General features: G+C 38.4%; 3 protein-coding genes across 5 annotated transcripts; 2 read left to right on the top strand and 1 right to left on the bottom strand.

The window, feature by feature from the left end:
* Window positions 1-2,109: 2,109 nt before the first annotated feature.
* On the top strand, window positions 2,110-12,723 carry psip1a (PC4 and SFRS1 interacting protein 1a). 2 transcript variants are annotated; one of them, XM_028598238.1, is made up of 17 exons: window positions 2,110-2,374; window positions 2,858-2,947; window positions 3,115-3,191; window positions 3,891-4,029; window positions 4,366-4,455; window positions 4,804-4,947; window positions 6,056-6,115; window positions 6,207-6,267; window positions 6,831-6,927; window positions 7,165-7,342; window positions 7,446-7,525; window positions 7,857-7,912; window positions 8,259-8,329; window positions 9,082-9,183; window positions 9,285-9,486; window positions 11,400-11,496; window positions 11,721-12,723. In XM_028598238.1, exons 2-17 carry the CDS (start codon window positions 2,876-2,878, stop codon window positions 11,749-11,751), a joined length of 1,557 nt encoding a protein of 518 aa, XP_028454039.1. In that variant the 5' UTR covers window positions 2,110-2,374; window positions 2,858-2,875; the 3' UTR covers window positions 11,752-12,723. The 2 variants fall into 2 exon arrangements, with proteins under 2 accessions (XP_028454039.1, XP_028454048.1); XM_028598247.1 differs by lacking the exon at window positions 4,804-4,947 and having other exon boundaries at window positions 2,111-2,374.
* Window positions 12,724-12,875: 152 nt separating this feature from the next.
* snapc3 (small nuclear RNA activating complex, polypeptide 3) lies at window positions 12,876-17,959 on the bottom strand. 2 transcript variants are annotated; one of them, XM_028598266.1, is made up of 9 exons: window positions 17,695-17,959; window positions 16,929-17,012; window positions 16,740-16,818; window positions 16,542-16,646; window positions 16,275-16,440; window positions 16,032-16,080; window positions 14,659-14,817; window positions 13,294-13,401; window positions 12,876-13,205 (listed from the first exon to the last, which is right to left on the bottom strand). In XM_028598266.1, the coding sequence occupies exons 1-9, from the start codon at window positions 17,925-17,927 to the stop codon at window positions 13,058-13,060; spliced, it is 1,131 nt and encodes a 376-aa protein (XP_028454067.1). In that variant the 5' UTR covers window positions 17,928-17,959; the 3' UTR covers window positions 12,876-13,057. The 2 variants fall into 2 exon arrangements, with proteins under 2 accessions (XP_028454067.1, XP_028454059.1); XM_028598258.1 differs by having other exon boundaries at window positions 16,032-16,114; window positions 16,291-16,440.
* A 1,436-nt stretch (window positions 17,960-19,395) lies between these two features.
* Window positions 19,396-26,689, top strand: LOC114572618 (tetratricopeptide repeat protein 39B-like). Its single transcript, XM_028604322.1, has 18 exons — window positions 19,396-19,517; window positions 19,883-19,914; window positions 21,276-21,380; window positions 21,883-22,014; window positions 22,226-22,302; window positions 23,400-23,529; window positions 23,650-23,755; window positions 23,910-23,975; window positions 24,101-24,209; window positions 24,324-24,391; window positions 24,491-24,550; window positions 24,671-24,832; window positions 24,919-25,010; window positions 25,105-25,225; window positions 25,313-25,424; window positions 25,518-25,635; window positions 26,096-26,212; window positions 26,424-26,689. The coding sequence occupies exons 1-18, from the start codon at window positions 19,485-19,487 to the stop codon at window positions 26,536-26,538; spliced, it is 1,755 nt and encodes a 584-aa protein (XP_028460123.1). The 5' UTR covers window positions 19,396-19,484; the 3' UTR covers window positions 26,539-26,689.
* The last annotated feature ends 758 nt before the right edge of the window (window positions 26,690-27,447 follow it).

The following is a 27,447-nucleotide window of genomic DNA, read 5'->3' as shown; positions in this document are numbered from 1 at the left end:
ATATCCACACACACACACACACACACACACACACACACACACACACACTGTCATCTCTCTATAGCTCCATCCCTGGCCTCTGTTACAGCCGTGTGTCTGAGCAGGAACCCCACTAAGCTGGCTGGGGTCCAACACTAAGGTCTCTCACCTCGCAGGCTGGGCAGGGGGCCTGGTAGCTCCTGTGAGTTATTCCTGGGCACGGACCTGGGTTCCTCCTCTCTCGTCTCCTTTTGTCTCATCCACTCGCCTCTGGCCCATCCTGGCCTCCTCTTCTCCCTTATCCCCCTCTCTGGGTCCCTGTGGCTGATGAGCCTGTCCTTCAATTATCAGCATCTTTTATTGTCTAGCACACACACACACACACACACACACACACACACACACACAGTAGACTTGGATTTATGTAAGCTTGCTTGTGTATCTGTGTGGCCACAAATGTTGAGGTCACCTTCATATACTTTCACCATCTGCAGTCTTTTATTAATATAAAGCACTCCAGAGCCCTGTGGCTGACTTAAATGTAAATATTTTTTTTCTTAAACTCTTGGTTATCCCTTACATTTCCCTTAAAGTTTTTTCAACCTAAATAGAAAACCTTAGAGAAACAAACCAAAAAAAAATTATTAAATGAAAGTTTTAGATTTTGATTAGAACTGAAACAATGGTTTCCAAAAAATGAATCATCAACAAAAAAACAAAGAATTTAAGCAAAAATGTCAACATTGTCAAGTTCCAGCTCCTTATAAGTGAGAAATTGCAGCTTTTCTGTGTTTATGTCACTGTAAATTGAATATTGTTGGGTTTTTAAACTGTTGATTGTACAAAACGAGACATTTCAAGATATCAATTCGGCATCCAGGAAAACTTGATGACCATTTTTCAATATACATGTCAGATATTTTATTAGACTAAATGATCAAGGAAACAATTGTCAGATTACATGGGATCACTATGTAATCTGACAATTGTTTCCTTGATCATTTGGTCTAATAAAATGTCTGACATGTATATAAGAGAGCATAACAGGCTAGCAAGACAGCATTGTGTGAATTTTGTGGAATATGTAAATAAGATTAGGAAATAATTTGGGCTTTATAGGGAGTTTAACTAGAGTTTAAAATAATTTTGTTAGAACAATAATAGGGCATATGTTGTAACATGAGTTTGTAAAGATGAACACAGTGTTTAGACAAAATCAGCCATGGAAAAACATTATGGATACATTACAGGATATACTGGTAGTTGATGGTAGTTTGTCAGATGCACTGGCGTAAAATCATAGTTAAATAAGTTAAAATGAGTTTTAATGAGCATTCACACTAAATTCCATATCAATGGCTTTTACAAATAAACAACATCCAGGCAAAGCATAACATGGCCCTGCTATTTTAAGGCATATGCTCCTTACTTTATGGAGCAAATACCAAACACCAAAAGCTGAACACCAATCCATTAGTTTTGCTTTGCTACACTTCATGTGTTAGGCCACTAGAGGTCACTTAATACCAACCAAATGGAGTCCAAAGGTGCCCCTATTTTGTCCATAAAGGTGTCCATCCATTTTACAGAAAGTGTATGCTAATTATTAACACACACTTATACATAGATTACAGAATTAATTTAGTTTTGAGATTTTAGATTAAAGTGAAACAAAAGTGATCAAAGAAAATCTATTTCTTCGACAGGGATGTGAGCCATGTTCTTTATGTTGCTGAAAATAAATCCAGACAGCCCTACATTTAGCTGTCGGCCTGGGATAAACCTACATGTTTTTATTTAGGCTGGACCCTGCATCCTCAGCATCAGTACCAAGCAGCAGAGAGGAGCAGCTGCAGAGCTCCCACTCTGATTCTATTTTCAGGTACCAAGAACATCCGATATTGGACATATCACTAAAAGAGAATGAAAGTCATTGTAGGTTTGCCTCAAGTAGTTTCTATGACAATGACGTTTAGGGTGGCTGTATCTATTTTATTTTTATTTTTTTAACGTCTAATAAGTTTTTTAGTTCAGGCTGTATCTATTTGTAAATGTTGGTGTGATAGCGCATGCTTGGATGTTAACGCCCACTTTTTTCTAAGACGTCCGTCAACCCAAATACATGTAGACGATCTTGACAGTGTAGAGATACTCGCACACGTAAAATCCCATTTGGCGTAACTGTGACTCACAATATAACTTCACAAGCATTAAGCATTTTACTAAAGTACATTAAGGCGTTTGGTTCTCTTCCTTAAAAATAAACACAGGTAACGACGAGTAAATAAAATAAATCCCCCCCGTCCTGCCTTGTAATGGTACAGTCTATCGACGTCCTGCGCGGGAGCGGAAAACGTGCATCTGACTGTGAGGAAAAGGAGCGTCGTGGTTTCTGGTAAGAATTTGTGCTGCAACAACTCTTTACTGAAATACTAAACATATATTTCTTATATACGTTTGCTGAAACTAGAGGTCAGTGGTGGGAATTTTGTAGTTTCGGTAGCATTAACAGCTACAAGCTAGCTAGCATGCTAGTTTGTTGACAAGGCATTCTGCTCTCTGCTTAACGTTACATCTTGTTCACGCTTGTTAACTGCGTTGAGCTTTTAGGGCTCGTAAAGTGTCAGTGATATTAGCTTGAGTATAGTCAGTGTATGTGTGTGATACGGAACTATTTCTGTGAGACTTAACATGACATGTCATGTTTGATGAACTACCGACTCCAGAGGATGTTGGTGGTGGTTAGAGGGAGGGGCACTGAATAGATGTATACACGTTTTACATGCCTGAGTAGATGCACCTCATTATTAGATTAATTGAGTTGCATAGCAAATATGTTAAGGTGTGTATTCATTTCATTTTGTCCTCCTTTTTCCAGCTTGGTAATACGTTCAGCATGACTCGAGATTGGAAACCTGGTGATCTGATCTTTGCCAAGATGAAGGGCTATCCACACTGGCCTGCAAGAGTAAGTATGGCACATTATAGAATATGCTATTACAATTAAAACTCAATGTGCTTCACATTAAAATGCATGTGCAAACCCACATCCACCCCACAGACATAAAGCACAAACTAATTAACTAAGCACACATATTGTAGTAAATATAATTTTTTTCCTAATTTTCTGACCAGATTGATGAAGTCCCAGACGGTGCTGTGAAGCCATCCAATATCAAGTTACCCATCTTCTTTTTTGGCACCCATGAAACGTTAGTAACCAACCGTTAATGATCTTTGTTATCTCCTTTAGTATGATTGGCTTACACTTTTACTTAGATAAAGTAGCATTTCATGTTTTGCGTAGTATGAGTGGCCAGAACAATAGAAAGCATTGCAGGAAATTAAGGCATACTTCAATGTATTTTTAGGTAAGGTCAGGTAAAACTGATACAGAAATATGTATTGCCATAGAAAAAAGAAGAAAAAAAAATGTGGAAAAGTAGGAAAGTGAATTATGTACTAAATTTGAGTTGCCCAAGAGAAAGTTTGCACAAGATACCGGCCTTACATGTGAACATTTCAGTGTTCTTATAAATCATCATGGGAATGGCAGTGAGTGTACTACAGTGGTTATTGAAAACATTTATTTTATTAATTAAAAGTGTAACTTTTCATATTTTTTGTTTTTTAGATTGTATGCACTCACATACAGTGAGTTCACAACATATATATTTTAAATGGTAAATGGCTGCATTTATGTATCTCTTTTATCCAATTTTGTTTATTGAACTGTCATTCTTTTGAAAGTGTTTCTTTAAATACATAAATATTTGATGAGTGGCTGAATAGAGTTACCTGGAGGCTTTGTCTGTGTGCTGCTGCTCCATCTCACAGTAAACATACTACATTTGTAATAGTTCAGAAAGTATTAAATACACAGAGATTCTGGATTATCTTCTTTCAAACAGCGCATTTCTTGGCCCAAAAGATATCTTTCCGTACCAGCCCAACAAAGAGAAATATGCCAAACCCAACAAGAGGAAAGGCTTCAACGAAGGATTGTGGGAGATTGAGAACAACCCAAAAGTTGAGCTCACTGCACCCAAGGTACATCTTGCTCCTATCTGTCTCCGCCAAAGACATTTTTCAGTGTTAATCCTCCAGACGTTTTCCTTTGGCTTGAATTGACTGTACCTCAGATCCTGATTGACAGTTTTATTGTGAGTGCACTTGTTTGTTTCATTTTGTCCTAATTTGTAACCCAGAGGTTTCCCCTGGTTATCTAAACCTACAATATGTTGGCCACCAAAGTGTTTTCATATTTTTCTTAGTTTTTAGCTGTCTGAGAGATGTTGGGGTAAACAAAAATAGCTGGTTCGGAGCGTCCTAGTTGTGCTTTAGCTCATTTGTTTTATTTAATACATTTGTTTTGTTTGTCTAAAGCCGGTTGCCCCTGAATCTTTCACCGAAAAGGATTTAGACAGCAGCCCAGAGGGAGAAGAGGGAGCAGATGACAAGGGGATACAACCCAAAGTAAGTTTTTGCTCTTTAAATTTGTCATTCTGCAGTTAATATATACACAGTCGCTTCACTGCATTGACATGCTACTGGACTGGTTTGTTCCTGTGTTGTCAGCTTCTTTCTTTTTTTGCTGTTTTTCCTCTGATCGTTCTCTAATGTGTGTCTGCTTCATACTGAATTGCATACCAATGCATGCCATAGCTTACTGAATTAATGGTATAATTTTTGTATTAATAGATTAAAAGGCCTGTACGCTAAGAGTAGCGTGTGGAACAGAAGGATGGTCGCTAACTTTTCTCCCTTTCAAGACTCGTTTACCCCACCACACTGCGTCCTATGCTGTGTCTTGGGTGCATTCAGGTTCCAGGAAGTGAGGCTGAGCAGGAGAATGTGAATGAGGAGTTGGAGGAATTGGAGGAATTGGAGGAGTTGGAGGAGGAGGATGAGGAGGAGGAGGAGGAGGAAGGGTCTCTGATCTCTGAGCAGGGTCCTCAGAACCAGGATGTACGTACTTTGCATGCTGGCTTCCTATAAAACGGCGCAGGTCGCCTCACCCCCTCCCCACGGGAAAGCATGTGACACTTGGTGGTTTTTCAACTGGTGGTTTGTTTCTGTTTGACTCCGAGTTCTTGTCAGCGGCCACAAACATTGCATTGGTGCTTGGTGTTTTGGTTGGGTCTGGGTCTTCTGTGTTACTGCCAGTGAGGTGATAACTGATTATTTGAGAAAACAGTCCCTGTGTTGCCACTTTAAAGTAATATATATATGTAAGATAAAGTTTGGGACATAAACTCTGTGTGTGGCGATAACAAAAATAATTGTAACGTGTGTTTTCTTTTTCTCTGTTTTACCTCTCTGAGACCACCCTGACAGCTTGTGTTATTTCTTTCCATTTCCTGCCTTTCCCTGTCCACATATTCACAAAACTACTGTTTGCATTTTGTTGATTATATTTTATTTTTGCATGGCTTTCTGCGTGGTTCGGAGAAAGGTGAGTTGTTAATCTCTTTTACTCAGGATGAGATGGACTCTTTTTTTTTAAAAAAAATTTATTTTGACATTTCTCCTGCTGTCACGGCAACATTTTTTTCCAAGTCATAATCTGTGTCCCAATTCCTTACTATATACACTAATGTACAACGATCTTGCAAAACACAAAAAAGTATACTTTAATTTTAATAACATTCCAGATTTTCTTTTTGTGTTAGTATAAAACAGTTAAGTATGCTGATTTCTTGTATACTAACTTCAAACACTGTATACTTAGATTTTACCTAAATATTAGTATGTTTGGAATTTGGACAGAGCTACTGTTAATAAAACTGGCACATTTAATACTCGAGTGTGTTGTATCACAGCTACACACTAGATGGTGATATTGATCCATAAATTTAACTTGTTCTTGTTAAGCAGAGGGTAAAAAGAAATGGATCAAATCATCCAAGAAGGACTGCCTGTATGCTAAGTTGTCCACTTGATGTGTATACCTGGCTTTTATTTTAGCAAATGTTGCAGTTATACTAAAAACCGCAAAGACCGTTAAAAGTCGGGAACGTACGCTGAATTAAAAATTAACAACAGTTGTTGTTAATTGTTAGTTGTTGCATTTTAGGGCTCGACACGGAGAGACTCCGCAGATGTTCTGAAACCCAAGAGAGGAAGAAAGAAAAAGGTGAGTGAGTATACAATCTATATATAAATAAATGCTTGGTGGCAAGTAATTTATAAGATGGTATGTTATCTTTTTCTTTTCTTTTTTCCAGAGTGAAGCTGAGCAGGAGACTGACAAACACGATGCCCCTGTCAGTCCTGTTAGTCCCTTGGGTGAGCGGTGGTCCCTGTGATGTTGGTACTCGTAATGCGATTTAATTGCTTTGTGCTCTTAAGAAGATGCCTAATCTTAGAAGGTTTCAGCTCATTCAAAACGCATGTTATATAGAAAGCGTGTCCAAACTTTGGACTGGTACTGTATAGGGGGTGGGGGTGTCGATACAGCATAGTCTGCTTGACAATCCCATTTTGCAGCAATAAAATTGAAGTGAGATGAACAAACGGAGAAATGTATCTTTTTAGATAAAACAGATGTTGACAAAGTTTTCCTTTTGGGGACATAATTTGAAATTGAGAAAAATTTGAATTTGGAAAAAAGGTAATATATTACAATATGTTTAAAATTGCAATAATATCATATTGTGAAATAAGTATCATGAGGCCACCCCTAGTACTGTATGTATATACAACAGTTACAAAGAATACATTTATCACAGTGACAAACATATTGCACTGTGGAATTGTAGGATATTGGCACTGTACCAATACTTTATTTAGCATTCAGCTCTCATTTTGCGTAAACTGGATTTATGATGCGTGTGTGTCTGTGTGACCAGGTGCAGAGGGGCCTAAACGAAGAGGCAGGAAGCCCAAAAGTGAAAAATTACTTTTGCTCCAGCAACAGCAGGACCAGCGAGGCTCAGGAAGTGAAATGTAACCACATGGGAATGAACAAACAACATACAGACACACACACAATGCAAAATTCTCCCACAAGTCTGTTTCTTGTACACCACATGCAACTGTGTGACATACTCTGAATGATCTGTTGCAATGAAGAAATAATGCTAATATTCTTTAATTATGATCACAGGTTAGAGTCAAACTGGAACTATAGAGAGCTGACCCCCAACCCTTAGCCTCTTAACAGACCATTTACCTCAAATTTAGGGACACTGCCGAGTCGGACAGAAAGAGAAAGAGGGCACAAGAGGACAAGTCCAAGAGTGGAGAGGAGGAGAAGAGAAAGAAGGAGGACGGCAAAGGAAAGGAAGCCGAGGGGAAGGAGCCTGAAGCCAAGAAGAAGAAGAAGAAGGACGACAGCTCCTCAGGCTCTGACGATGAAGAGGCAGGTGTCCAGGCCAACGTGATGCCTCCTTATTAGAAAGTTGTGTGAACAGTCCTCATGATGCTTTCATGCACATGATTTTGATTTTTCTTTTTATTCCCAGAAAAACAAAGGCAGAAAGAAACACCAAAACTCAGAAATGGACAAAGATGTGCGGCGACGGAAAGCAGATGAATTGAGAGAGTACGCATACATATTTAGCCCATCGGAACTTACCACAGCCTAAAATCTTTGTCCTTACATTGTTTATTCTGGTCTTACCAACAGCCAACAATCCAAAAGTATTTAAATTACAATTATATGAAGAGAAACGCTACAATTTGAGAATGAATAACCAGAGAATGTTACATTGAAGGTATTTTAAATCCAGGAATACCTCGAATATTAAATGGAATAACATTAAAGGTTAATTCATTCATCAGCTACTCACATTGACACTTTTTAAGATGTAAACCGTTTCATTGGGAGAGGAATGGATATATTTCTTACATGGTGTGGTCATTCTGTCTTGCAGGCCGAACAAAGACGATGGGAAGAAAAACGAGGAGAGGACAGGAGTCAAGAAAAAGGGTGAGCAGTACTATAGTTCAAATATTAGAATGCAATTAGTGTTGAATTCAAGTACCATTATTTTCAAGACTCATGTTTAGGGAATGAGGCAGTCCTAAAACCTTCCTATTTGAAGCCAATGAAATTAAAGATCTCGTTAAGATGATAGTCGTCAGTGCAGCTAAAACCATGAAAACAGTTGAAAAGGCTAAAGCTTTCTTGTTATTATGCGATACAGGATTGCACACATGTAGCAGTTGTAGCCTAAAAAAAACTGTTGCATATCTCAACAGAAATCCTTTTTTAAATTCACACTTGAATAGAGTTCTGTTAAAAACTCATTTCCATCAGGTTTTCTATTCCACAGAAATGTCAACTGACTTGAAGCTCCAGAGACTGCACAGTGAAATCAAGATTTCACTAAAGATCGACAATCCTGTAAGTTCTACTGCCGACTGTCAGATCATAAATGCAACACATCACATACAACTCCATCTTTCTCCACAGACACATTTGCAAATTAATGTTTGTTTAGTGCATGAAGGGTAAAATGAAGAAAGACAAAGCATTCATACTCTGCACAGTGTTTATATCAGTTGTCCATAAAATGATGTGAAACTGAAAGCAGTATAAGGATTCCTTTTTATCTAAATATTATTTATCTTTAGTATGTTTTTATTTATTTATTTTTATTTTATTGCATTATTTCATGTATCCCATAATCCCCATGTTGTGGATCTTTTATGACCAACATTTTGTGATTGTATCCTAAGATGAATGACCCTGTGACTCCCATCCTTATACACCGCTGAATTTGTGTGTGCAGAATTTAGATTATTTGGGGCTCAGGTCTTAGCATGACCTTTTTAAAAGTATAAACAAAACAATGTTGTGTTCTGTTTTTTGAGAATGCTGTTATGCACCTCAATATTGCTGCTCACCAGGTTCATCCTTTTAATGTCCACCTTGCTTGAAATGGCACTTTAAGCTAGGATAATGCATCATCTTTGATGATTCAAGGAAAATGAAGATATCAGTTTATCTTAAATGTAGGACAGATATGCGAAGAGCTGTTTAAATACACCATGGTTAAGTTGATTCATTACTACTAAATGCCTACACTTCTTTTTTTTCTTTCTTTCTTTTTTTCTTGCTTGCATGCCACTTATCCACGGCTCCCTCTTCGCCAGGATGTGAAAAAGTGCTTGGAGGCATTGGACGACATTGGTGCCCTTCAAGTGACGACCCAGCACCTGCAGAAACACTGCGAACTCATTGCCACGCTCAAAAAGGTACACTCAAATCCATTTAAAACTTCAAATTGAGCAATCAAACTACACCAGCGTGTGTTTCTAAGCACAGATGTGTTTTTTTTTTTTAATCTGTCTTCTAGATCCGCAGATTCAAAGCCAGCCAGGACATCATGGACAAAGCCACCATGTTGTATAACAAGTTCAAGAGTATGTTTCTGGTTGGAGAAGGTGACTGTGTGCTCAGTCAGGTGCTCAACAAGTCTTTAGCTGAACAACGGCAGCACGAGGAGGCCAAGAAAGGAGCACTCAAGAGAGTGGAACAATCCAAGGAAAACAACTCTGGTAAAATGTATTCTAGATTCAATCGTTTTTCTTGTGATGTTGTTTTCTTACTCCCTCCCTGTCATACTGTAGACAGGAGGTTAGTTATTTCAGTTGGCTGGAACACATACAAACAGGCAAGTATTCTTGGTGTACACATAGCATTTGTTGAGTGATTTTTAGTAGAAATTGCAGCTGTATGTGACATTTGTATTCAAACATAATTAGTAGTTTTCTCCATGAATAAATAATAAAATTACAGTAGGCAAACTTTGATAGACTTATAATATCTCTGATCATATAAAAATAATGACCTCACAATTGAATTGATGTCAGATGTTCTGGACATTTCTTGCTTAAATTCAGAGATGTACAGAGTTTGAGCACTAAAGTATCTCTGTATGCGTGTTTTCAATGGCGTTACCCATGAGTCCATACAGTTAGGATAACTGCACCGTGTGTTCCATGATCAGACCCCATGATGTGGGCATATAGGGACAGGTCACACAGCTTATTTTTTTTAACCACCACCACTCTCTTACTAAATTTGATCAATACCGACTTTGTGTCTTTGGAATCTTCTAAAACAGCTACAGTAGGAGTTTTTCAGTCAATTTTTCAACACACACACACACACACACACACACACACACACACACACACACACACACACACACACACACACACACACACAGGATAACACTGGGGCTTGGTTTAGTTAAAAATGTCTATACCTGTGCCAACAAAATAGTTTGAGTTTCGTCACAATACGTTACCAATACTAAAACGTACGTAAACCTTTTTTTTTTTTTTTTTTTAACAAAAACTGCCAAACTGTGTAATGCACCGTTGTTTTAGGAAAAAGCATTGCATGAATAAAATGGCCGGGTTAGCTAAGTTGGTAGAGCAGGCGCACATATGTAGAGGTGTAGAAGGTCCACGGTTCGAGTCCGACCTGTGACAATTTCCTGCATGTCTTCCCCCTCTCTCTTCCCCTTTCATGTCTAGCTGTCCTATCCATTAAAGGCGTGAATGCCCAAAAAAATCTTCAAAAAAAAAAAAAGTCAGTCAGTAAACATCGCTCAGAAACTGACACATTTAGGTCAGTCTCAGAAAGTAGTAATGTCATTCCCCAGCCCTATTAATTACTATAATCACTCAACAATTAAAGAACAATTGTATTATTGGTCTGCTAATTCCTTTATCTCATTATAATGAATAAGGGCTGCTGTTTAATTCACCATTATTGTAATAACACATTCATGCTAAGAATAGCTGGTTATCATTATTCATGACAATGATTGTAATCGTTGTATACAAATGTTGATATCAAGGTAAACTTTATTATCCCAAAATAGGAAAATTCGGGTGGTCAAGGTGCACATACATAAGTGTCTATATATAAAAAATGGCAATGTACAGAAGGTTTTTAAGCTGGTAGTATTTCAGCACGTTAGTACAGTTAGTACAGTGAGAGATGACTTGGTCAGAGGATATAGATTTGTCATAAGGCTTGTCTGCTGGTTATTGTTAAATCAAGTATGACCAGCTGAGTCAAATATGAAAACCAACCAGACAACAGAGACATTGAAGCTTTCGGTAAGTTTCTTCTATCATCATCTTAGGATCTCTGTGGTTAACATTCTCAGTAGAAACGCCGAGTGTAATGGGAGGTTCTGCAGCCACATCCTCGCTCTATTGACTCACTGTTGATGTACTGTATTATGCACTACCCACTAAAATGAGTGTCTCTGAGAGGTCTCTTTCTACAGCAAAGCATGCCAAATGGATGGAAAATCGTGTTCATTTCAGTAAGGTCTGGAGCTCGGCGTGTGCCATCACATGCTCCTGTGAGTTCTCTCTGTGCTGTTTTAGGTTGTGTAGTGATGTTCTGTCTGACTGAGTCTGTCTCTCTCTCTCTGTACTGCCTAAAGACAAGATGACAAATGGTGATATCAGCCCCGAAGAGAAGAGGCAGGAGACGGAGAGAGAGAAGCTTCTCGAAGACACATCAGTGGGAGAAAATCACAGGTACATTTTACACAGTTGGTGCTCTAGTGAGCACCAGAACACAGTGTATGTGGGATTGACTTGGCAACCATGCTCATTGCACTGAAAGGAACATGTCACCCAGTGCAACCATGTGGCTCATTAATGTGTTTTAATAGTTTTTGAATCTGGATTGTTTAGAAGAAGCAGCTACACCAGATTGCCCATACTGTCTTAACCTATTTCTTTATTCTCTTTGACTGCAGTGCCCCTAAAGCTCAGGAAGAGTCCACTTGAGCGTCCTACATGCCTGAAGGAAAGACAAAATACTTGCTGCTGTACTATACAATCTTATGTCTAAACTGGGCTAACCAACTGGGATCTCCTGTCCAGTTCCTTTTTGATGACTGATAATGATCACCGGTTTCCAATTTACTGACCGTTTCTGTCAGTGTTGCTGCTTAAAGTTTTCAGCACATCAAACCCCTTCACTCCCGAGATAGACTGCCTGCATATTTTATTTTTTTACGTTGTGAAATCTTTAACTTTCCGACACCTTGTGTTACACCTGTTGAATTTGAGTAATGACTGAGTAAGAACTTGTAGATCTTTCAAAATGCTCACAGAGGCAAGGTTAGTACCATATGGTCCCATTTTTTTCAAATGGAGTAGTTTTGATAATTATTTTATATGCATTTAAGTTGTTTTTGACATTCACAGAATCAACAGTTTGATCTCAACTTTACTTAGATATTATTTGAAGCGTAGAGGTTTAGTTGTAGTTGAAAGCGCTATTATCATGTCTAATAATATTGGCTGCATTGACATTTTAAAGATTGACTTCAGATCCACAAAGAAAATTCACGAGTTCAAGTGTATGTATTTTTTTTTTTTTTTTTTTTTTTTTAAAGTAGATGTAAATAAGAGTATTTTTGTGCCTGTCTGACCTGTTAAAGCATCCAATAATAAAGTAGTATGTAGTATTCTTTTATTTTTTTTACTTTCATCATATATTCACATTGATTGCACAGAAATCATCTCAAACTTGGCTATCGTGGTTGTAAAAAGCACCTCACAAAGATCTGGACTCCAGTCTTCTTTAGATTTTCTATTGATGAAGTTCTTCAAAATGTTACTATACTTGTCCGTTTTACCACCAGGTTTATTGCTGTGTCATGTTACAATTACTACAGAGTTCCAATAGTTCCAAATGTGTTGAATTTGAGACCCAAGTGTTTAGGGTGAGATGGATTAAAGACTTACACCTTAGTAATAATGACTTGAGTACTTTTCTAAACACCAAAGTCATGAGTCACCAAAGTCATGAGTTTGCTGTCACATCTGAATTTTTAATGAATGGTTTACAAATTAAAATGTGCAAATAAACTTGAACCTGAAGAAATTCACAGCTCAGTAAAACATTTTCCAGTAAATGTTACTGTTTATTTCAAACATCTGTAAAATCAAATAATTATTGTCCAAAACAGTTTCTTTTTTAAACAAATTATACATTTCCCATATATCAAAACATTTGTCTCTGAACTATAATACATTGAACTGTATTATGCAACAGTGAATCAGTGATCTGATCTAAAGAAAAGCATTAGTTAAATGCACCAGGGTCGACAAAGGGATAGGCCAGGAAGTCTCCCAGCTTGTTGCCTTGCGCGTCGTAGTGCAGCATCCGGAAGCACTTGTCACAGAAGAGACACGGGTCACTCGGAGCAAACTGGTCATTGGTAGTAAACCATCTGGAAAGATTCGGGGATGTTAAAGTTCACAGTATGAGAATAACAATGTTTATGCTTTTTTTTTTTTTTTTTTTTTTTTTTTTTACACCTTCCAATGAAGACATGGCAGACGGCACACTTCTGGGTGATGACCCTGTGCTTGTGTGTGAGAAGTGGATACAGCTTCTTGTCCAGGCAGTCTACCTTATGGGACAGTCTGTACGGAGTCAAAAGAGAGCGAAGAAAAAAAAAAAGAAAAAAAGGACCAGGCCCATTTCTTAAAGAGCGACTGATGAGAACACACATTCATGATATTAAGAGCTGCTTTCAGGGAAACAAATCAGATTGAGATTTAGAGAGCATCAGGTTGCATGCTACGTGCCGGTAAATCAAACCACCATATCTAATTTTTGTAGTATAGTTCGTTTCGGTAGTGGGTATGATCAGGGGTTTGATCACGACATTTACCGTACCAGCATGTGCTTCTAACTCCAAACAAATACCTCATTCATGATTAGTTGCAACGAGATAAAATGACCCTGGACAGCTGCTTCGGTAGTTTAATGTGGCATATTTGTACTTGGTATATGAACCTGACAACAAGTACTTCTATGAGTACGTGTCTAGATAGATGGGGGGGGGGAACCTTTTGAGGAACTCATTAGCCGCTTTCCGACCAGAGGGATTTTTGCAGTTCCTAGAAGCCTTTTTTTCTTGTGTTCCGATTGGAACAATTTGGGGATTTTTAAGTTCCTCTGGCCACAGTTCCTGTAAGTCTAACTACTTGGTCGGAAAGAGGCTCTTGTGTTTTTCGACTGCAGCTAAATTAAATTCCGGGGACATTTTACCCCCCCCAAAAAAGTACCTGCTCAGGGGGTTGTACTTTCTGAAAGTACAGGAACCTTTGGTGTGGGGTTTGCAGGGATGACCGCCTCTGATTGGTCAAGCAGACACAGCGCTGCTGCTTCAACTCCCCGACCGCTTCGTTCACAAAACGAGGAGGGATCTGAGTATAGATTTCCGACCATTTCAGGACGAGGGGAGAACATCGGTCTTTTGTTTGATAACATTAAGTGTAAAGTTCGGCTTTGCTGTTGGCTTTCCGACTCATACTAGAAAAAGAGAGATAAAGACGTAGAGATCGCTCCTGCGAGCTGAGAGCACAGCATGGCCGATCGAGCTGAGAGAGAAAGACATTTCAGTCCGGACCAAAAGTGGTGGACCAACTGACTGCAGCCATGCTGCTAGTGTGGCTACATATACAATAATACAAGAACCTGAAAAATAATAATATATTTTTGAATCTAAAAACAAAAAAATACAAGTAAGAAAGAAAAAAAATAATAATAAGGGTAGTAAAGCAATCCTTAAAATAGCCACAAATGACATGATAGTTATTTTTGCTAGGGGACACTAACAAAAAAGCCGGATCACAGAATTAACACAGAAAAAAAAACCATCCAGCAGCACTGACCTGACGTCTGTGATAATGACGAGATGTTCGCAGTCTCCCTGATGACAGTAGAGGTACGGGAAGCCCACTTTCACTTTCAGATCCATGAATCGTGTGTCCTCCATCTTGGCCTGGCTGTAGGGGGGGAACTTGTGGGCCTTTGCCCATTCAATGGTAGTCCTGTATCGTAAAGACGTAAAGGGGACATCATAAGATCATTAAAGAAACAGTATCTGTTCATTTTTAAGTTATACATTAAACTTCCAGCTTCTGGAATGAGGGGTGGAAATGACAAAAACTTGAATTGTTAATAACAAAGCAGTACAAATGCACGTGACTTGAAAAATAGAGTAATCATATTATCAAGTGATTTGATTCATTTAAAGCAACACTATAACTTTTCCCGCTTCGGTCCCCCTACAGGTTGGAAGCGGAATTGTCCGTTACATTTCATTGTCCAGTTCATTCGAACTACAGATCCGCTACCCGATCTGGCAAACTTGCATAATGTAATGTAACGGACAATTCCGCTCCCAACCTGTAGGGGGACCAAAGCGGGAAAAGTTCTCTAGTGTTGCTTTAAAGCTAATTTGATTAAAAGACATTCATGATATTATGAAAACAGAGCCATGTTTTCATTATTTTCCCTGTCTTACATTCATATATACATTCACCCACAACACAAAATTGCCATGTATTATTCAAGTGAAGTGTCCTTAAGGGTGCAAGTAACAAAAAGTAATTGAAAAAAACTGAAGTGATGGAAATGCATGTGAATTGAAAAATGGATTATATATCAGGTAATTTGATAAACTTTTGACATTTTATTTTAAACAGTGTTGCTCAGATAATCAACTAGGCTGGGTTACTGCATACTGTCTACTTTTCATCATTCACAATACCTCCATCCCCCCCCCCCCATTATTATTTAGTAAACTCCAATAGGCAAAGACATCTTCATCTAAACAGGAAGTCAATAAATATCCCCTCAAACTGTCCTTGTCCGTGCTGCCATCAGCAGCTGACTGCAAAAGCTGCAGTGTGAACAATAGCACCACAGTAATATTTAAAAACATACTGTAGAGTTTTTTTAAATGTCTATAGAACTCGTGGGCTGCCTTACAGTATATGCCTATAGATATTGTACGTTATGGCACACTAGCAGTTAAACACCTGGTAAGACATTTTGGTGAGGGTTGATAGGTTCGAGACTCATTATATTGAAAAGTTTAAAAAGTAAAGCCACGTTCTTCTTACACATAGGGTTACCCCAAAAACCATAAAATAGGAATCAATTCAAAAACAATGTTTCAATGAGATTATAAATATGATTATGCTACTACAAATTGTGGTTATAATGTAGACATTAAAAAAATGTTCAATGTAAAACTTACATGCTGATGTCCTGACACTCGGGGTATCGCATGTCGTTATAGAAAACTCCTTCGAAGAAAAAGAAAGCGGACTTGTAATGATCCTGAAACAAAAAAACATGAAAATATCGCCTCCAGGAGTTTGTCTTGTGCGCAAATATTGACCGAATCAATACCATACAATAGATAACTATTAATATAACATTGTTAAATTAGGAGACACATAATAATCATGTTCAGATCTTGTTTGTAATCTCAGATGACCTGTACGTGTGCTCACTTTGCTGATGAAGTCTGGAGCAATGTCCGGCGTGTTGCTGAACTCTCCGCACACTTGCAAGTCGCTGACACAACAGATAGCATCCCTGAGCTCTGCCAAGCTGTGGGAGCCCGTCATCAGCAGAGTTATGTGGGGTCTGCTGTAGATAAACTGAGGGTGGTGGGGGTGTAAGGAAAATGTCAGTACAATGGAGAATAATATATTGTCATATATGGAGGGATTCTGGCAAACTGAGAAAGGTGAAAGCTTACTTTCTCATAAACAGCGGGGTAGTAGACGTTGATGGTTAGAATGACTTCTCCTTCAGGGACCATGTCAGTCACTGCTTCTGGTTTCCTACCGACAGTTAAGCGCTCCTGGAAATCACAAGGAGAGTATATTATATTAAGACACGAGAACGGTTGTCTGGAACCCCAGTCTATTTGTCTATTGTACTCCAATGGACTCACCAGTTCATCTGCGTACAGGTCGTGTCTATTCTTGCTGATTTTTAGAGAAGCTCTGTGATCTTGTTTCTTTTTTCTTTGTCTGTTAAAAACAAATCACAGAGAATCTCATTGGTTTACATGCCGAGAATTTCATTTGTGTACATGCCGACACGCAATATAAATTATAACAATTGAGGAATGTATAGTTACACTAGCGTTCTCAGCGTTGAGTCTGGAGGAACAACTTCTGTATCGGGCTGCTCGTCTTCAGGATGGCAACAGAGAGAGTCAAGACTTGAAAGGAAAACATGAAAAGTAATGTAACTACTTTGCAAACATGGTAAATACTGGCAAAAAGAAACCTTTAACAAACTAAAAAAAAAAAAACTATTTCTTTTGTTACAATATACCATAGCACAGTAAGCAATATGCAATGTCGGTCATACTATAAATCATAGATACATAGAAGGCATAGAGGGTTTTGGAATTTGCATTGGCATTTTTTGCGTAGTATATGTCATTTTCTTTACTTGCAGGGAACTGAAAAATATATATATATATATATATATATAAAAAGTTCCAAAATGTCAGTTCAGTGCCTAACTTTGTTACTTACACACCTGATGTCTAGGTGGTGTATCCTTGTGTCGTCACATACACACTGCACAATGATTGTATACATTATTTCAATGCGAAAATAATAACAATAACCCTAAACATTTTACTTGTAACAGAGTATTTCAACACTGCGCTACTTTAGTAACGTTACTTCTTCCACCACTGAGGTTGACACACTGGCCTGATAAACTGTAATGTAGTGCAGTTTCGTGATGTTTTATAAACCTGGATACATGTAGAGAGACAGAAAACTGAAAGAGCAGCTGGTAGAAACATTATCATTAGATACAAGTCGTGTTGCTAAACGTTAGCTTACTTTGCTACGTTGGAGTGACTACTAACGTTCCGTTAACGTTACCTGCAGATGGACTTGAGGTCAGTCATCGTCTCCGCACTGATCCCCATCTCTTTAGCAAAGTTAGCATCAAACGTGTCCTCGTCCTCCTGCTGATAGGAGTAGTTACTCGGCTTCAGTCGGTTCAGCCACTCGTTTCTGAAAGAGCCGATATGAAATATGTGAGTGTTAACATCAGTGTATTCATATTCTGGGATGTTTGTGTTCGGGTCTGTTGAGGGCTTCGACGCCGCCATGTTTTCCCGAATGACTACATCACGGCGTTGAGGATCATGGGTAATGTAGTTTTTACGAGAAGTGGCAAAAGGGCATTGTAGAGGCTTCAAAATAAAAACCTCAAACTACCAGAGGACAGGTTATGCATAAATATCTCCAGATTTGTTCATTTTTAAAGAATATTTTATACATTTATTTGTGCCTTTTTTCCTCCTACTTTTACAAAATGTACTTCTGTATTGCTTTACGAAAGAGCAGCAAACAATTACAATTAAAATATATTTGATATAGGCCTCCAGAAAGTACTTTCCCCGTTTTCTAGTTTAGACATCCAACCTGGCAAACCGTTTAATATGACATTTTTTCAAACACCGCCACCCTAGACATCTCATAAACCCACTCCTGGATTGACGGGACCCCTTCATTCTTCCATCTCCTTATAATATTCTGTCTGGCTATCATTAAACTATTCTGAACCCATCTTCTTATGTGCTTATCCATTAGGAGTGACCCATCTTCTGGAACAATTAATATTAGGCTGAATGTAACCTGGGTCCCTGCAATCCGACATACAGTAGTTTATCATGTATCCTGGTCCAAAAATTCTGGACCTTATCACAAGACCAACTGCACATGTTTAAAGATATGTCTGTTATCAATGTTTAGAGGGGACCCCTTTGTCTGAAACTGAATTAAAACATATGAGTCAAATGACAAAATGACTTATTCCACAGTGATGAAGGCTGATTAATAGCCTACTGGAATTTCTGTATTTGCTTTCATCTTTGACCAATCAAGGTCTGCGACATTTGCATGTGCAAAACTTTTTTTAATCTAATGTTTAATCCCCTTCAGGTCCTTTTTATGACGTGCGTTAAGAGTAAAAACGTCAGATGCTTCAGAGTGTGGAAATGACCAAACCACCAGAAATAAATAGTTAGGCAGGGAGATCACATGCATGCAGATAACCAGAAAGCACTAAACGATCTCACATTATCACAATAAGGACTTTATTTTCAGGGGTGCTGAGATGATATTTAGGGGTGCTTCAGCACCCCTAAAAATAGCCTAGCGCCGCCTATGCTTTTGATACTTTAAGTGGCCTACATTTTGATGATACTTCTGGACTTAAGTAGGCACTTTTACTTGTAATGGAGAATTTTCACATTGCTGTAGGCTAAAAAGATCGGAGGAATATTTAGGCTATTGATCATAACTTTATAGACCCAGTTTAATAAATTAGCTGTGTGCTCTGGACCATATAACCTACTGCACGCACCCTCGTGGGCTACACATGCACCAGTTTGTAAAGGTTGCTCATAAATTTGCAGGGACTGTCAGCTGTAGAGGATGTATTATCTTTTTTAATCAGTTCACACAATGATGTCGTTTGACATGGACCAATAGATTTGTGGGCGGCACCAAATCCTGACCTTATAAATATTGCGAGAGGCCAAACTACCAATGTGTCTTCAAGTGAAGAGATCGTTTTCCCTACATAGGAAAAGAAAGACGTCAAGTCTCTTTGCAACGTTAAGCGTAGTCTTATTTTAATCTGACTCAAATTCCGACATCAAATGGAGACTAAAAAAGACAATTCACTACAACAGGTAGGTTATGTTTTACTGCAGCTTCTCTACAGGTGTTTGATGACCAGAGATAGTTTTCCAACAAACTTATTTTATTTTTTAAATAATTTCTAAAGCTGTTTCTGTGTCTTCATTTTAATTGTTCAATCAAGTGTAAAATAATAGCGGGAGTTCCAAGATAAGAGTCGTTGTTGATAAGATAAGATACGAATGTTGTTATTCCTTTAATGCATCAGAGGTCCGAGTTCTCTTTTAAATTAATAAAATACGCTAAATTAAGTAGCCTACCAGCTTTGTCAGGCACACACAGTTTAAACATCACAGGAATTCAGTTGCACTATAAAAACTTAAAATAAGATTTTCCTTTTTTTTTTTCCCTATTTCAGGTGGACCTAAACCAAATCAGTGAGGATTCAGTGTAAGTGATATCATGCTTTTATTTTATAGGGTTTTACAGGGATGTGTGCATGTGTTTCAACGATTGGCACATTAACTGTGTTCCAAATTATTATGCAAATTATAATTTTATAATGATTTTCCTAAATAGTCGATGCAAATGAGATGGAGAGATAAATATAATTTTCAAGTCAGAAGTCGCCAACCGTTAGGGTATAAGTCGAATTCGATTGAACAAACCACCCAATAAAAAACAGGATTTTTTAAAAAAAAATAAAAAACTCAAAATGCACTGTTCCAAATTATTATGCCCAACAGAGTTTCAAATCATTTTATAGGTTGTAAAGAACTGAAAATAGAGGGTTACTGAACTGAAATAGCTTTTGATTTCAGTAAATATGACCTCCTAATACTGCAAATTCAGCAAATTACCGTTTTCAGTTCTTTACAACCTATAACATGTTTTGAAACTCTGTTGTGCATAATAATTTGGAACAGTGCATTTTGAGTTTTTTTATTTTAGAAAAAACACTGTTTTCATTTGGTGGTTTGTTCAATGGAATTTGCCTTATTATCTATCTATCTATCTATCTATCTATCTATCTATCTATCTATCTATCTATCTATCTATCTATCTATCTATCTATCTATCTATCTATCCATCCTTTGAATCGACTATTTAGGAATCAGTGTAAAATATAATTTGTATAATAATTTGGAACACAGTGTAACACAAATAGGAATCACAGAGAATCTTATGGAAATATTATTGGAAAAGGGATGTCAACATGTCATTACATCTTGTAATGTACTACACACACACAAGAGGGCAGTACATATATCTTACTGGTACTTTACTACTTATTCATTCTTCTAACTGTACATACATATGTACTTTAAACCCTCTTGTTTTACACACCCAACTTGCTTACATGCTGTAAATTTGACATCTCATCTCACAAAACTTTGAAGAAGTACATTGGGAGGGGTTAGACGGGCGGATAGGGGGTTGGGGGATCGTGGTCAGCCTGGTTGTGTTCTTGCCATCGTTTTTGTATTGTTACTTGTCTTGTTTTGCTTTGCCTTGTTTTAATGTTGTACCACTTTAAGTTTTTACTGTTTATTTGACTTTTTGAATTAGTTATAAAAAAGAGAATGTACAAGTGAATTGTATGTTAAATCGTATGCTTTAATAAAGAGACGCTTGATACAAAGCTTTGAAGAAGTAAAGCCTGAAGTTGTCCAGAGTGCCACTTGCTTCTTGGCTTTAACACTCCTGTGCTCCCCAATCCTTATTCATGTCTTGATGTCACTATGTATGTGTATATGTATGTGTCTGTTGGGATGTAGAAGCCTAAACTGATTTGCCTATCTGTCATTTAGATCCCCTGAAATGGATTTAGAGGCTGCACTGAAGGATTGCTCGACCGCCCTCGGTTTGTTTCTAAACAACAGGTTTTCTGATGCTTTGGCTCTCTTAAAACCCTGGTAAGTCCACCACACTCTTATAATCAATATTAGAATCAGCATAAATGTTCCAGTAAGTGTGAATACATACAGGGAATCTGACCCTGGCTTTTTGTTGCTGTCAAAGTACATAGACAGAAGACCTACGGCTAAACACAAGTTAAACAAACCTTTTGATACTATGTACAGATATAAGTTTGTATATAAAAAAGGGCATACACATACGTGCATACATACAGTACACCCATGTAAACAAACCGCTCTATGAGGATTGTAAACCGTAATACAATAGGGCAATGCTAAAGTGCAAATGGTGCTGGAATAGATTAGGAAATATTAATATAACAGGTTGCCTACATCTGAGGTATAGGTGGATATGACCGTATATACACACAGTGTATATTGACATATATTGACATATATTCATGTTTAAATTATGTGTTTAACACTATAAAAATACAGTTCACTTGAAGGGTGGATGCTTAGTGTTACAGGGTTATTTCACAGCATTTGTCCCCTTCAGGAAGAGTCAGAGCATGTACCACGCAATGGGCTATAGCAGCATCTTGGTGATGCAGGCAGGCATGACCTTTGACCCGAAGGACATGGATGCCGCCATGGCGTCACTGAGAGAATCACTGCAGACATGCCAAAGGTATGGCTGAACGGTTTCATAACAGTTTAGGATTTAAGTTCCCACTTTAATATTGGGAAAAACATGTGGTACATTCCTGAGTAAAGAAAATTACAATCCTATTCTGTATACAGAAGAATTGATTGGTCACCAAGTCGTCATAAATTGTTGAGACACCACCCTGTTGAGTTTGTCTTTATTAAATTGTTACCTTTTACTTTGTGTTCTTTAGATTTCGGAAGAAAACTGGAATAGTGGAGACTTTAACAAGCCTGTGGTTTAGACAACCGGCTGACAACCTGACAGAAGGTAAGTGATAAGGCTGAGGCTTAGCAGGTAGAGTGGTCATCTACCAATTGGAAGGTGGGTGGTTCGATCCACAAAGTGTCTCAAAGTGTCCTTGGGCAAAAGCCTCAAATTGCTCCCGATGATGTGCTGTGATAAACATTCCTTGTATTCCATCAGCGTGTGTGTGAATAGGCTAAATGGTGCCTATAGTAGTGTAAAGCGCTTTGAGTGGTTGTTAAGACTAGAACAGTCCATTTAACATAATCTTTGAGACTCTGTGGATCTATAAGGAGAGGAATTAAAGTGCCAATTAAGTGTTTTATTAGAAATAAACCTAATACTGGGCGACCTCTAGCTCACCCAGTAAGAGAGTGCGCCCCATGTAGGCTGAATCCTTTGCAGCGGCCCGGGTTTGGGTCCGACCTGTGGCCCTTGGCTGTGTGTCATCCCCCATCTCTCTCCCACCTCTCCTGTCTATCCACTGCCACATATTATGTCACTATGAAATAAAGGGAAGAGCCCCAAAAAATTATCTTAAAAAAAAGAGAAATAAACATAATATAGAATTTTATACACAAGGTGAACATGGGGTGTGGAGAGTATTTGCATCGGTAGTTGGTGGGGGGAAAAAATGCGAAACCAAAGCTTGGAGGGTGTGGAGCCTAGGTGTAAGGGGGGCTGACATTAAATTAGGGTAACAATCTCTCCCTGACTGCAGGCTCCTGAAGGAGGAAACCAGTTAGGCAAGTCAGGCAGGTTGTAAAAAATACTGTACATACTTGATCCTGTATGACAAGATCTCTTATGTTGACAAACAGGAAACTCAAAGAAATTCGCATATCAAATTAAGCTATGACCCATTTAACCAGAAATGACCAGAATCAATCAACATCTGGATTAATGCTACTGATCCAATATGAGTCGCAGCACAAAAAGCATGGGTTATGCCGGCCTTTCAACTTGTTCAAGTTCACAGTGACAATATGGGTAAATGCAGTTTGGTGCAGCCTGTATCATAAAATCCCAATGTGGATTTTTTTTTTTTTTTTTAACAATATATTTGCAGCTCTGAAAAATGTTTTTTTCACCCAGCATGTCACATTTAATTTCTGTCACAGAGGAAATGCATGCAGAGCTATGCTATGCTGAAGTTCTGCTGCAGAAAGCAATGCTGACATTCCTGGATGAGAGTATAATCGGCTTCATCAAGGGAGGGATGAGTATCCGAAACAGTTATCAGATTTACAAGTAAGAAGCTTAAATAGGTGTTTTTTTTTTGTAGGGGATATACTGTAAACCGAGGAAAAGGAATAAAGGAAACATTATATTTACGTATATTTTTAAATGAAATGTTGTCTCCCCAATCAGGGATTGCCAGATATTGGCCAGTGTCACAACTGATATGGAAAAACAGAAGAGCACACACGTTCATTTTAGGGGCGGTGTCAACATGGGCATTGGATCATTTAATCTGGTGAGAGCAAGAGAAAACATTGCATTCATACTAAACATTGTGTTTTTGCCTTTATTTTTTGCAAAAAAAAAGGCTAATGAAATGTCTGAATGAACAAAGTGTTGCTGTTAAGTTGTGTCATAATTACTTTACCCTAACCTACTTTGTTTATCAGATGCTGTCTCTGCTCCCATCCAAAGTCCTCAGATTGATGGAGTTTTTGGGCTTCTCAGGAGACAGGGTAGGTGCCATCAGTCTTTTTTTTTTTTTTTTTTTTTTTTGGTAAAACTCATGATATACTATTAGTGTTTCTATAGCAAAGATTTTTACGTCAAAACAAAGAATTATTTGCTAATTATCTTACAGGAAATGGGTTTGTCAGAGTTGAGAAAAGGAGCAGCCAGCAACAGCCTGCGCTCCATCCTCAGCACGCTGACTCTGCTGATGTTTCATCTCTACATTACAGTGATTCTGGGTAAATTTCTTCCAGGAATTTAAATCCCTCATTTATTTGTAGATAAACAGCATTTTTATCATTTATATTAAGATTTGTAATGGTCAGAACATTCTGCTCATGTACTTTCCTCAGGTACTGGTGAAGGTAACCTCACTGAGGCTGAAGCTCTGCTGGAGCCCTACATTGAAAAGTTCCCGAATGTGAGCGTTTTTGTTGTCGAACTAAACAGATCTCACTATTTTCTTATCCCCCTCCTCAGGGAATTATTTTTAATGAATGTGTTTGTATCTTGTCCACAGGGAGCCCTCATTCTTTTCTACATTGCAAGAATTGCTTTGCTCAAAGGAAACTTCTCATTTGTGAGTACTTGTAATAGCTGGTCTAACAGCATTTGTCTAAAGTAGCTCAATGTTTTTAAAATGCAGCTGATGTAGTGGTAGAAAAAAACCCTGAAAGCATAAGTCTGGGTTTCTCCGCAGGCCCAGGAGAAGTTCCTAGCTTGTATCGCCACACAGCATGAGTGGCGTCAGATTCACCACCTGTGTTACTGGGAGCTGATGTGGGCCTACTCCTTTGAACAAAATTGGAGGGAGGCGTATCGATACGCTGACCTGCTCTGCAAAGAGAGCAAGTGGTCGCAGGTAACGAATATAACCTTTTCGCCCTGATGTGAAACCGGTCATGTATTTACATTCCTTATGACGAGCTGATTGCTCTTCTCTTGCAGGCCACCTATACATTCCAGAAAGCCGCCATCTTGAGCATGCTACCAGAGGAAGAAGTGACCAAACTGGGAGAAAATGTGGTGGAGTTATTCAGGTTTGATAAGAATAACCATTATTTGTGCACACAACTCACTCTGTAAGTTCTGTAATCATGATACAGTAACTGCGAAATGTGGTTTTGTCTGTAGGCAGGTGGATGGTCTCAGACTGAGGATTGCTGGGAAGTCAATTCCAACAGAGAAGTTTGCCGCAAACAAGGCGAAGCGATACTCTTCTTCTAATCCTGTGAAACTAGTCGTGCCTGCTTTGGTGAGGATGTGTGTGCACTCTTACTTTTAATGGCTCAACATTGAAAAATCCGTACTGGCTTTATAACAACCATATATTTCCCCACAGGAGATGATGTACGTATGGAATGGTTTCACAGTAGTTGGCAAAAGACCCGAACTGACTAAAAACATCTTGACCACCTTGGAGGAAGCAGAGGAGCTGCTTAAAGATGATCCAAGTTAGAGCAGAACTTTAAAGCACATTGATTAATGTGTTTTTTGTTTTTCCCTTACACCCATGTGAAACTAACTGCATTTTATCTAATGTGTAGACCCATCAGAGTATCAGCTGGATGACCAGTGTGTGGTCCAGCTGCTAAAGGGCCTGTGTTTAAGACAGCTGGGGCATCTGGTCCAGGCTGAGCTCAGCTTCAATCATGTCATTTCCAGGTGAGGCAATCTTAATTCTGGATGTATGTATGTGTGTGTGTGTGTGTGTGTGTGTGTATATATATATGCTCCATCCTCCTCCACTATCCTCCCTCTGTCTACAGTTTGCATCTGAACAGACTCCATCATCTTTATAGTTGTGCTCTTTAAATTCATAAAATGACAGTGAGTGTGCACACACTGTTGCCTGATGGATGAAACCAAAACTACAAATGTGATGACTAGTCACTTTAACTTAACTGTTAACACACTGCTACATGTGATGTGAATTGCATTAGCTGTCTTTGATATTTTTCCATACATACCTAGTCTTGAAGAAAATGGTGCATAGATCCTACCTCTGTGATGTGGAGACTTGCAGTTACTGCAAAACTAGAATTAAATTTGGCCACTGTCAATGTTTTTTGAACACTACTAAATACACCCACTGAAGTGACTTTGATTTAATATTTTTTCGCAGTGAAAAAGATATCAAGCATGACAACTACCTGGTACCATTCACCATGTATGAGCTGGGCCTGTTGCACAAGCAGAAAGGTGACATCAACACAGCCATCACAGTGATTGAAAATGTCAAGTAAGTATTTTTAGTCCATCTTGGGCTACATTTAGTTCCACATTTTTATTTATCTTAAAAAAAAAAAAAAGGAACCTGCTTCTGGATGTCTTCTTTCATAGTCAAGGCGGCATTTCCCAAAATGCCTTCATGAAATATGGCTGCCAAACAAAGTGAAATTCTATACTGCCATCATGTTACATAAAGAGCTGATAAGTGATCTTATTTGTAGGATGAACTACAAAGACTACCAAATGGAGTCGAGGCTACACTTCCGCATCCACGCAGCACTCAACACCATGGGCTCTTTTTCAGCCAAACTTCCCCCTTCACGTACGCCAGCTTAAGAGACCGTTTGGAAGGATGCTCACAAAGTACAAACAACCTGAAATAAAAGTTCTCAACCCTGTTTGCTGCCTTTAACTCTGACTGTACTTGAAATCCTCTAGATGTGCATCTTGGTGCCAGCCCCATGATAATGGTACTGCATACATCCAAACTAACAGTTGCAACCCTGTGTATTTTTTTTTATTCTTTGAATTGAATCTAGAGCAAGAACAGTAAAGTAGACTCCTTGTTGACTTTAGGAATAGCTTGAAGATGACTTGGTTATTTCCATAATTACACTACAGCTGGTCAGATCCAGCCAGGGCAGTGTAAACCCCAGGAGAATGAGGGTCAAGAAGGAAAACTCCTAGCTATCAGAATCGGAAAGGGTTTTATTGGCAAGTACGTTTTTTTTCACACATGCAAGGAATTTATTTTGGTGTTGGTGCACGTCACACATTCTCTTAAAAAAAAACGCAACTTCATTGGTATTAACACTTCCTGTAGTTTTTTTTTTTTTTTTTTTTTTAGATTATTTTTGGGGCCTTTTTAGGCCTTTATTTTCACAGGACAGCCAAAGACATGAAAGGGGGGAGAGAGAGAGGGGGAATGATATGATAGGTCGGAGTCGAACCCGCTGCGTCGAGGAGTAAACCTCTATATATGTGCACCTGCTCTACCAACTGAGCTAACCCAGCCACACAACACTTATTGTTGTTTGAAGTCTCCAAAAAATGTTATCCAGATTATTTGTATTCATTGTATTAAAGTGTCAATATTTTAAGGATGTTGATGACCTACAGTTCAGCCATGTTCTACAGCTTAAGATTAAATTGTAAATAAGTGTTTGTCTTTTTTTCTGTGCAGTATAAATCTGTCTAATTTGATAAATGATATTATCCTAAATACAGCCTATGAATCAAATGATG

The sequence above is a fragment of the Perca flavescens genome, chromosome 2, assembly GCF_004354835.1.
Source record: "Perca flavescens isolate YP-PL-M2 chromosome 2, PFLA_1.0, whole genome shotgun sequence".
Lineage (NCBI taxonomy): Eukaryota > Metazoa > Chordata > Actinopteri > Perciformes > Percidae > Perca > Perca flavescens.
This window is presented reverse-complemented; position numbering and strand designations above follow the sequence as displayed.

Excerpts from the sequence above, each read along its gene's own strand:
- psip1a (XM_028598238.1), top strand. The coding sequence starts at position 2,876 with ATGACTCGAGATTGGAAACCTGGTGATCTGATCTTTGCCAAGATGAAG. Across the intron at positions 6,268-6,830 it reads CAGTCCTGTTAGTCCCTTGG|GTGCAGAGGGGCCTAAACGA; the intron begins GTGAGCGGTGGT and ends CTGTGTGACCAG. Across the intron at positions 7,343-7,445 it reads CAGGCTCTGACGATGAAGAG|AAAAACAAAGGCAGAAAGAA; the intron begins GCAGGTGTCCAG and ends TTTTATTCCCAG.
- LOC114572618 (XM_028604322.1), top strand. The coding sequence starts at position 19,485 with ATGGAGACTAAAAAAGACAATTCACTACAACAG. Across the intron at positions 19,915-21,275 it reads CAAATCAGTGAGGATTCAGT|ATCCCCTGAAATGGATTTAG; the intron begins GTAAGTGATATC and ends TCTGTCATTTAG. Across the intron at positions 24,210-24,323 it reads CTACATTACAGTGATTCTGG|GTACTGGTGAAGGTAACCTC; the intron begins GTAAATTTCTTC and ends TACTTTCCTCAG.
- snapc3 (XM_028598258.1), bottom strand. The coding sequence starts at position 17,927 with ATGGCGGCGTCGAAGCCCTCAACAGACCCGAACACAAACATCCCAGAA. Across the intron at positions 16,647-16,739 it reads ACCTGTACGCAGATGAACTG|GAGCGCTTAACTGTCGGTAG; the intron begins GTGAGTCCATTG and ends TGTGATTTCCAG. Across the intron at positions 13,402-14,658 it reads GTCATTATCACAGACGTCAG|ACTGTCCCATAAGGTAGACT; the intron begins GTCAGTGCTGCT and ends GACTCCGTACAG.